Source organism: Carex rostrata, chromosome 16, assembly GCF_964058835.1.
Source record: "Carex rostrata chromosome 16, lpCarRost1.2, whole genome shotgun sequence".
In the NCBI taxonomy this organism is placed as follows: Eukaryota; Viridiplantae; Streptophyta; class Magnoliopsida; order Poales; family Cyperaceae; genus Carex; species Carex rostrata.
In genome coordinates, this window is record NC_135933.1 from 9,799,179 (window position 1) to 9,810,224 (window position 11,046).

General features: G+C 35.2%; 1 protein-coding gene across 2 annotated transcripts; it reads left to right on the plus strand.

The window, feature by feature from the left end:
• The first annotated feature begins 722 nt into the window (after window positions 1-722).
• LOC144567142 (putative methyltransferase PMT3) lies at window positions 723-7,738 on the plus strand. Of its 2 annotated transcripts, none has more exons than XM_078317197.1 (9): window positions 723-942; window positions 1,613-1,975; window positions 2,828-2,992; window positions 3,320-3,502; window positions 4,362-4,618; window positions 5,453-5,790; window positions 5,871-5,983; window positions 6,540-6,760; window positions 7,160-7,738. In XM_078317197.1, the coding sequence occupies exons 2-9, from the start codon at window positions 1,727-1,729 to the stop codon at window positions 7,479-7,481; spliced, it is 1,848 nt and encodes a 615-aa protein (XP_078173323.1). In that variant the 5' UTR covers window positions 723-942; window positions 1,613-1,726; the 3' UTR covers window positions 7,482-7,738. The 2 variants fall into 2 exon arrangements, with proteins under 2 accessions (XP_078173323.1, XP_078173324.1); XM_078317198.1 differs by lacking the exon at window positions 723-942 and adding an exon at window positions 1,147-1,279.
• The last annotated feature ends 3,308 nt before the right edge of the window (window positions 7,739-11,046 follow it).

The following is an 11,046-nucleotide window of genomic DNA, read 5'->3' on the forward strand; positions in this document are numbered from 1 at the left end:
TCGATATGTACCTGACTGAGTACAGTAAGCTCCGAACGACTGAAATTCAGTATTTATTTACAGAATTTGTTTTCAGATTTGTGCCAAGTTAAAAGTGACGACTCAGATCTAATTGTAATGTATTGCACATTTGCACTGGATCTGAATTCCACTCACAAGACATTATACCATTTTAACTGCGGGCCAGTGACGAACTATACCATTTTACAGCCCAACAAAGATCTAGCCAGCTCACACTCAAATACTCAAGGAAAAAAAAAAAAAAAAAAAAAAGGTAAGGTCCCGGCCCGCACGTGAACGCATACAGTACACAATATTTTCAATTATTTTATTCTGTTCTTTTGTTAGTTATCTCACCGACAGCCGACAGGACAGACATTTCTCTAAACAAATGACACGAAATCTAATTAATAATAATTTTATTAAAGCTTATGCTGTATCAAATATCAATCAGTATACACTTGGGACCCGTTATCTAAGCTTCCAAATGGTTAAACCCGCTATTTATAGAAACCTTTCGTTGAAGTTGCACTTTGGCAACTAATGCAAGTAGTTTCCCAGGAACAAACGAGTCCGGATCATCTGAAGTAACTTAAATTTTATTTTTGGATCCAGACCGTTTGATCTCAATCCAGGAACATATCTGATGGTCCAGATCTAAACTTAAAATTTAAGATACTTTAGGTTATATGAGACTATTTATTTCCTAGAAAAATACATTTACACCTCTCAGATCTACACTCCCTTTTTCACACTCATTTCCTTGCTCACACACACTCTCTCTCTCTGGCACTGGCCTGTTATCCAAATCAAGGCCTCTCTCTCTCTGTGGCGCGATTTTAGGGTTTTCCGATTGGTCTTGGATAGATGCATTGTTGGAGATCGAGCTATTTTTATCCCGATCTCTGCCTGTAGGTGCTTCGATTCGCCTTTCCAGATCAGGTTTTTTTTTTTTTTTTTTTTTAATTTATACTTTTTCTGTAAATTGCTCTTCTTTTCTCGTGAAAAATCTGTTCCCGTCATGCAGCTCATTCGCAATTTTGTTGAATTGTGATGTCCTGTTTGAATTCAATGGATAAAAGATAATTTACTGGGTGGAAGTACCACTGACTCGGCTTAGACTGGATTGGTGGATGTCGCTTTCTTCATGGGTTTTTATGGGAACTTATGAAGACATCAGTGTTAATTACTTTCGTGTAACTTAATAATGCATCAGATTGTCTCCGATTTCTTGCTAAAGAGCGCATTTAGGAATTGGTGGAAAAAGAAGGGTGCCAAAGTAAATGATGAAATTTTGAGTTATTTTTTCTTTTCCGAGTATCCACGCTTTGTGAACTTTATATCTGTTTATTAAAACGTAGGAAAAAAAGAAAATACTAGATTAGCTAAATATAATAAAATTTATGATTTCCTATTTTTGGTTTTTTAATTTTTCATTGGGACAAGGGGCTTATGAAATTTCTAAACTTAGCAAATTTGGATCAGTGTTTGAGATCCCTTCCTTCCATGCATTGACTATTTTTTTATTTTTTTTTTGTTATTATTGTTATCTTCTTGGTTGGGTGTTTTCTAGTTCTCCCTTAATTTTTTTATTTTCCCTCAATTATTTCAGGTCAACTGACGTTGAATCATCACAGCTCAAGCCTTTGAAATGCAATAGTTCAGGATCCAATATCTGATTTTGCAATTACCACCTCTACGTAGAAATTAATTTTGTTACCTGAAAATGAGAGGCGGTAGAACTGATGGGCCTCAGAGTAAAAGAGGTGTTACCTTGCTATGCGCAATGATTGCTTGTTTGGTTTTTCTCTTCATGTATTTTGGCTTCTTTTTTGGCCCGAAGGGACAGAGTGGAGCATTGGAGTATGGTACCAAATTTTCACGATCTTTAGGCTGGGGTACTGATGAGGATGGCGATAGTACCAAGTCAGATGAGTCAATATTTGAAAATGCAGTTCGAATCAAGAGCTTTCCTGTGAGTTAATAATTCTTGTCTCTTTCATTTTCTCATTTTTGTGCTTAGTGTTTAAGCCTAAACTAAGATCTGCTTGTCTGTTAAAATGTCAAATGAAAGAGGCAATTTCTCACTTATATATACATACAGAAATTCAAAATACCAAGTTACCATTAAATATAGTTTAAATTATCCTGCCCTAGTTTACTTGAAGAGATGCCCAAATTACCCTCCTTCCTAACTGTCTGTATCTATGCAATGCAATGAGGATTAATTGAGGGTAATTTGTGTATTTTTAGATAACATAGACGATAGTTATATTTGTTGATTTAATGTTTCAGAGGTTTTATGATATATTTCTTATCTTGCATAAATGCTGGATTCTCCTGGCATTGTGATGCTTAATTGGGGAATACGTGATCTTTCCTTACTTGGGCACAATGAAATTATCTCAATCAGAAACCAATAAGCTGAGAAAAATTGGGATCTGGCCGGTGCAAATTATACATAGGGGGTACTGGACCTGATAAAAACATGAATTCTGGCCTCAAAAATGAATAATTAATGCCTGAAACACTTATTTATCAGGCAAATAAATCTGATAGTTTTGGAAACTGATGCTGCTTGAGAAAGTGGGTAAAGGGAGTGTTCCAGATATTTTTTTGTGGCTTTTAAGGGCATATATGATATTTGCTGTGTTTTGTATGGTTATACATGCTATTTTCTTTATGTAGTGGCAATGGGGGATATTTTTCGGTTCTTGTGAACAAATACATGAAATCACTTCCCGAAATAATTCAAATCTCATGCGATGCTTAGATTTCATTAGCTTTTATTTATTACAATTTTGTTCTTTCCCTTTTTATCCTCCAGGTTTGTGATGACAAGCATTCAGAATTGATCCCATGTTTGGATAGAAATTTAATATATCAAATGAGACTCAAACTTGATTTAAACTTGATGGAACACTATGAGAGGCACTGCCCCCAGCCTGAGAGGCGCTACAATTGCCTCATACCTCCCCCGAAAGGCTACAAGGTATTTGCTTATTTATTAGGGAAATTCTATATGTACCATTTAGAACCTCAAAATATCAAGTACCTGCACAGAAGCATGAGAAATAAAGAGATACCTGTATAGGTGAACGTATTTTAGGAGCAACATGGGATCTAGATCTCTTATTGCATTAGTATATGATACTTTAACCCTTTATAGGGTACTATCTGGTGTATTTATGTGTTGATTACTATATGCATACACTTGAAAACATACCTTGCAAAACTTGACCTGAATGCATACCCTGAGGTCTGGAATACATTACTTATGGTTGATTGGTGAAAGGATTAACAATTTTGTTAATTTCAGGTACCAATTAAATGGCCAAAAAGCCGAGACGAGGTATGGAAGGCAAACATACCGCACACCCACCTTGCACACGAGAAGTCAGATCAAAACTGGATGGTTGATGCAGGTGAAAAAATTGTCTTTCCTGGTGGTGGTACGCATTTTCACTACGGCGCTGATAAATACATAGCCTCTATTGCAAATGTACTTCTTTTTGTCTTCTTATTATGGCATTTTCATATTCCCCCACCTCTTCTTTTGTGCTGCCTAGTGAGGCTGAAAGAAAAGTAATTTGGATATTTTGATAGCCATATGAGCCTTCTCTTGCTTTGCGAGCTGTATGCGTTAACAATATGTTTTCTATGGGCTTACTATTAATTTTTTCTTTTCAAATAATATCTGAGCGTTTTGTTTTGAATACCTAATTTCTTTTCCACAATTCTTTTGGTTCAATACTAATAGCAACAGCCTTGAAATAAAGTAAAGTAAATGAGATTATTGTGTTAATAATACTTTGAATTGACAGTAAAACCATGTCTTGTAGTTTTAAATTTTGTTTGTTCTTCAACCCTCAGAATCTTTTGCTTGCTTTTACCTGCATTCTATACTCATTAAGTGAAAATTTTAGTGTCTGCCCTGGTATAGTCATCTCACATAAGAAAAATAATTGAAAATATTATTAGAGTTCTACTGCACCATATTTTAACCCCATTAGACAAAGTGCAATCAGCTCAATTCCTTCTATTGGTGAAATTAGACGTATTCCACCACCAAAGAAAAGGTCATATTCGTCAATGTCACTCACCTCCAATGAATTGTCTATCCTGGGTGGTGGAATAGGGAGGGGCTTAAGTGGGAAATTATGGGGTTAGACTGCAAATTTTAAACTAAATACAACAATTAGACTATTTAACTTTCCATTATATCTAACCAAGTTTGACAGCTACTCCGACCTGATTCAATTCAATTCCAAACTATTCCACTTGCCGAACAGGCCCTAGGATAAAAAATGAAAAACAATACTGTCAACTTTTATTTGATTCTATTAATTTTTGGAATCCAGATGTTGAATTTCACGAATAACAACATACACAATGAAGGGCAGCTTCGCACGGTTCTTGATGTAGGATGTGGAGTTGCAAGCTTTGGGGGGTACCTTCTCTCTTCTAATGTTATTGCGATGTCATTGGCTCCAAATGATGTGCACCAAAACCAGATCCAATTTGCACTTGAAAGAGGCATCCCGGCGTATTTAGGCGTTCTTGGCACTAAGCGTCTACCTTATCCAAGCCGCTCCTTTGAACTTGCTCACTGTTCCAGGTTTGTGCTTATATTTTTGTTTGTTGGTTGTTTCTATGTAATAGTAATGGTACTCTGTGACCTGACCAAGACCAGACTCTGTAGTTGTATGTCAGTTACAGGTCTCACCTATACCTGTGCTACCTGGATAATGCTCATCCATATACAGAGATGTGTTTTTGAGCAACTATAGATGAGAAGTATGTCTCTTCAAAACGGGTATCTTAGATTTCTGGGTTTTTTTTTACTATCATAACAAAATTCAGGCTATTGTTAAGTTCCATACAAGTTGAAAATAAAAATGTTATATTACCAATCCTTGACTTGTCCAATCAGGGTGGCCCATCAGATTGGATGCAGATTGGATCCTAGCAAGATCCGAATCAAAATCCAGACAAATTAGAAGGATCCAAATGTAGATTCGAACCCAATAAATATATGAGAATCCAAATGTAGATCGATACCCACTATTATCTTAGGGCATTTTCAATAGATTCAGGATCCTATTAGTTTTCTGTGTCAAAATTTATGATAACAAAATGAAAATATCTGAATAAACAAAAAGTTTTACTTTATAAATGACAATAACATAATGTGAATCCAATTTCTAGTTTGTAATGCACATCGAACCATATTATGCTTTCAAAGGACCATAATGTAAAATTTTGGAGTGATAACCTGATGGATGATGTCCATTGACAGCCTAGGTCCAATTCAATTTCAGCTCTCTTAGTGAGATAATTCATTCTAACTGTTCCTCTTTTGTATAACCCTTTAGCGGAGAAGCAGGACCATGCCCATTGAATTCAAAACCCTAACAAGATCTTTGGCTTCTTTGCCTTTTGGTTTACGCAGGTGTAGGATCGACTGGTTACAAAGAGACGGGATACTCTTACTAGAACTCGATCGGTTACTTAGGCCAGGTGGCTACTTTGCCTACTCATCTCCTGAGGCATATGCACAAGATGAAGAGGACTTGAGGATTTGGAAGGAGATGAGTGCATTGGTTGAGAGAATGTGCTGGAGAGTTGCAGCCAAAAAGAACCAGACAGTTATCTGGGTTAAGCCATTGACCAATGATTGTTACATAAACCGGGACCCAGGGACGAAGCCGGTGATGTGTAGCAGCAGTGATGATCCAGATGCTGTCTGGGGTGTCCCTATGGAGGCATGTATCACCCCTTATACTGAGCGTAAGTTCTTTCATGAATTTTTTTTTTTTTCATTGTGTGTTAATAACTAACTTGCATAAACTAATTACTTGTTCTTTTAGAAATGCATAAAGATGGAGGGAGTGCACTTGCGCCTTGGCCGGCTCGACTGACGACCCCACCTCCTCGCCTCTCTGATTTTCAAATTACAGCGGAAACATTTGAGAAGGACACGGTAAATTAGCTCATATGCATACTGCATGTTTATCAAGAATACATAAGATATGAAACATTGAGAAATAAGTAATGATCCTTAATAAGTGTTTTTGTTTACCGGGTGTTGGTTTAGTAATTTTTAATTCCAATTTATGTGTCTTGTGCATTCAAATTCTTACAATTTTGGCCACGATCATAATTTTTCCATTGAAAAGTGGATGCAGCAACATAACAATATAGCATGAGTCAATTTTGGTGGATATACTTGTATGCAAAGGGGACTGTTATATGCCAACACTTAGTTTTTATTAATAAAAACTTGAAATGGTTAGGAATCAGTATAAAACCTTGGAACTGATTATTATTACATGAAGGCCTTAATGTAATTTGTAATCAGTATGGTTTTGAAATGGTTACAAATCAGTATGAAACCTTTAAAATTGAAATAAGAAAACAAAAAACTGGCAATACTCTGAAGTATTGTCTGTGCAATTTACTTAAGGAAAAAGTACTTGGTAGTTTTTTTGGAGATTAGAACAGGCTTGACATTGAGATGTTAAATTCTTTTGTTGTAGGAAATATGGCAACAAAGGGTAGACAGTTACTGGAGCATGCTGAGCCCGAAGATAAAGCCAGACACGATAAGAAATGTGATGGACATGAAAGCACACCTGGGATCTTTTGCAGCAGCTCTCAAGGATAAACCTGTGTGGGTGATGAATGTTGTTCTTCAGGATGGTATGAATAGTCTGAAGATCATATATGACCGTGGCCTCATCGGCACTACCCATGACTGGTAATTGTCTTTGCTTTCTGATACTTTTTTTTTGGGTGGGGGGGGTTCATACCGCCTAGGGTAACAGGATATTTCTGTTTATATCCGGACCGTTCGATCAGAATCCACACTAATATTAAAGGGGCCCCGTGCATTCCACCACGACTGGATTCTGATTGGACGGTACGGATCTAAACAGAAATATTTAGTTACCTCAGAGGGCGGGGGGGGGGGGGGGGGGGGGGGGGTATTATAAAATACATTACCTCTGTCCATGTCATATTGTCATCCATATGATACATGACTATTCTTACAAAGAGCAACTGTAAATTAAAACATATAAGAAAATTGAAAAAAAAAATTCTGGTATCAACATAATCAGCATAAGTCAGTACGGTTTCTGACGCTTTGTTATCATAGGTGCGAGGCCTTCTCGACCTACCCGCGAACGTATGACCTTCTCCATGCCTGGACAGTCTTCTCAGATCTCGAGAAAAAGGGTTGCAGTGCTGAGGATCTCCTAATAGAAATCGACCGAGTTCTTAGACCGACCGGTTTCCTAATAATCCGAGACAAACCAGTCGTAGTAGACTTTGTCAAAAAGTACCTAACCGGACTCAAGTGGGAGTCAATTGCTGCGCTCGACCCTGAGCCCAACTCTGACTCAGATGACAATGAGTCGGTTTTTGTAGTTCGCAAGAAGTTGTGGCCCCCGCGTGGCAGCCTAAAAGACTCGGCGTGATAGGGAAAGTTAATCATAAATTTTGGTTTTGGCTGTTTTTATTTTACAAGTAGTTTGAGATTAGAACAAGATTCTTTTTTGTATCCCATAATATGTAGCGGGTGAGTGAAAGTAAACAGTTATCCTTACCTATTATTTCTCTTTTACGGCCGCAAAAATGTAGCCAGTTGTAGCAGTTATTTTGCACTTGCATTGTTTATTCCTATTGATGTTATTTCATTGTTTATTACTAATAATAGCTTGTTTGTATTTTAATCCTTAGATATCTTGCATTTTTTTTTATACTCTTATCGGCACAAGATTTCTTTGCATTGATTCTTCAAATTTTGTTCTGACAAGCACTGCAACCTATTACATTTATACTACCAAATGCATCCTGTTCCTGTACAGCAAAGAGTGCAAAATATAACAAGACAATTTAGTCTCAGGTTTGATGAAAGAAATACCTTGCTTTTGTTTTTGGTACTTGAACCGTACCAGTTTCTTTGTTAAGCAGCTTCTCCTACTCTTCACCAAATAAAATCTACCAATTATTTTCGAAAGAACTATGTTGATGACATATTAATTCCCTCGTTTAATAATTAAATGGATGGAGAAATCAAATGTTAACGGGGATTTAACAGGGTGACACAGACCCTTTGCCTACCTCTTTAGAAGTCATTTCATGATAACCTCAATTCAGCAGCAGTTCAGCTCCTAGATCTTACTCCCGTTTTGTTAGAAACATTTTATTGAACTCCTCTTGCCATAATTGTTCACTGTCAAGGTACCAATCTGTCAATATCATATACCGTATCAATCATTCTATTCGGACACTTCTCCTGTCCTTTGATTGGTTAAAACCTCGGAAAACCTGTGTACAACTGTACAATGCCCCTCAAATATTTATTCTTCTTTCTAACACGACCTTAAAATTTCGAATTTTCACAATAACTTTCAAATTTGACTTGTAATTTTGAGCGTAATTTCAAGTTTCTAGTATAAAATATTAACAAGTGTACATCATTCTCTTCGAAATGCCCTGCTGATCACCGTGTGGAACTCATCTTTTGCTCTTAAAATTAACGGAGATGTGAATTAGGCTGTGTTTCATCATTCTCTTGGAAATCACTATCAAAGTAGAGATCTGGATAGATCTTTTCCCGTGTGGGGTACTAAAATCGTACCCCGTGACTCCGTGAGATTTCTCCCAACTTGGATTGCTACATTCCGTTCTTTCAAATTTTCAATTATTGTAAAGCAAACAAAAAATGTGTTGCATCAACTCGTTATAATTATAACGGATAGATTGATTAGATCATCAAGAGATCTTCCGTGGCACCTACCTATCTAGGCAGAATATATAATTGGCCGAAGATTGGGGGGGCATGCTTATCGGTGACATGACAACTTTGAGTTAGGTTTCTCTTACTAGATCATAGCTACCCCAGATAAACATTCAAATAATTTAATTTTATTAGGAGAATCTAATCAAATAAGTCAAATGCTATATTATTCTAGAAGAATATAATGAAGTACGAGCTAAGTTTCCATAACATTAATTAATTTGGAACTAATGTCCAAAAGCACACTTTAGTTGACGGGTAACCTACATATTAAGTTTTTTTTTTTTTTTTAATATATAATATATATATGATGGGTCACTTTTGATAATTTTATAATCACTTAACAATATATTAACTTAATCTTAATTTTTTTCAAAAATAAAGTTTCTTTTTTGAAATTTAATCTATAATTATAATGTACTCAAGTACCGTGAATTAATATTTGATGTAAATAAAAATTGATTTGATATATATATATATCTTTTATCGTCAATTAAATTCAACGATTTGAATTTAACAATTTTTTGTTGTAGCAATAAACAATGTTAAAAACTTAAAATTACATGAAATTTGACTAATATGTAATATTTCCTTTTTTTTTTTTTATTAAACTAATATATAGAATTTTGAACAATAAAAGCTACAAATTAACTTGTTAATTTTATTTTCAGTCTTGTTTAAATTGTTTCGAAAATACTAAGAATTTGTTAATAACCCTAAAAATATGCTTATATTAATAATCGACCATAAATGTCATTGTTTTTAATTATTTAATTATGTGATTCACCATTATGATTTTTTTGTCGTGCATACAACTAAACTATTATAATTATAAACGCTACTAGGTAAATTAAAGTCATTAAACCGAGAACCAATTCCCACCGGCTCAGAATTGCGCATGCACATGTGAGATAATGCCAAAAAAATCTAATCAAATAATAAAAGAGAGTTCCGTTGATTAACGCATCTCCTTTTCTTTAATTTGTTTCTTTGTTTTCTAGAACATTTTTTCCTAAACCTTTTTACATATCTCTGAGGTCTTCTTGCATGCTAGGGTAAACTCGTAGCTCCTGATTTATTTGAAATCAGTTTGAAATTTTTTTGTAGTTAGTTCGCTCGATGCTGGTACCGCTTGTTAGGATGGTTCCGCTAGTTTCTCAACTCGTTATAAGAAGATAAATATATTTTTTTTTCCAACTTTTTCACTATCCCTCTTCTTACTTATCATGAGAAGAAAAATTCGTTGTATGAAACATATGAAATTCTTTCTTGATTCGTGGTCTATGCGAAGCTCACAGTATATTGAATCGACAAAAATCTTTAATTTATTTGTGACCCATAATACGGACAAGTTATTAACGAACTAACAAAACTCCTACACAAATTCAAGGAGTTATGAACCAACTTTTGATCTAGTGACAAAGACACATGTTCTTTAATGGGTTCGAAACCCAGATGAAAAAATCATTTGTTGTAATTATAGGAGTTTGAAAAGAATGTTTGTTGACTTGACCAACCCTTCATTCAAAAAAGAAAAATAGAAAATAAAATCTGAGAAGTTGAAAGAGAGAGAATTGGAGTGATCTCGAATTCTCAAAGTATCAATATAAATGATAATTAAGTTTGACAAACTTATTTACAATATTGGTTTTCTATAAAAGATGCGAACTTTAAAAATAAGTTTAGTTAGAATTTATGGAAAAAAAATCTTCAAAAAAGAAAACCTCATGCCTGCAGACAGTATGTCATGGAGAACTTTAAATATCTTTGCAAAAATTATATTTTAAACTCAAAACTTCTAATTAATCTCTTTAGGAGAACTGGATGGAAATTCTTTGTATGATTCATATATACCATGCATGACATTGATATGCAAATTTGCTTTTGCATGGTGTTCTTGAGTTCGCTAGATCGAGATGATGTTGCGAGAGGGTTTGAGCCGGAGCACAAATATATGATGTTGGACCCAATGGCCTTTTCCAATGGCATAAACAGACTACTACAGTTCTACAATTGCATAATTAATGCATATACAATTAACATGATAGAAATAAATGGAGAGGATCCAATTAAATAGCTAGTGTTACATGTCACGCTCCCTTGTTGGTTTGTGAAAACAAGTTAACCAACCTTGCAGACAATCTCTTTTGCACCAACTCAAGCTAGCTATTACCGCTTGACAAGTGGCTTAATTTAAGCCCCGCTTAATTCACAGTATCATGACAAAATTAATTAATATC

Bases quoted from the DNA above. Each gene is read 5' to 3' on its own strand.
- LOC144567142 (XM_078317197.1), top strand. From the start codon at position 1,727: ATGAGAGGCGGTAGAACTGATGGGCCTCAGAGTAAAAGAGGTGTTACC. The intron at 2,993-3,319 runs GTATTTGCTTAT...TGTTAATTTCAG, and splicing joins CTCCCCCGAAAGGCTACAAG to GTACCAATTAAATGGCCAAA. The intron at 5,984-6,539 runs GTAAATTAGCTC...CTTTTGTTGTAG, and splicing joins AAACATTTGAGAAGGACACG to GAAATATGGCAACAAAGGGT.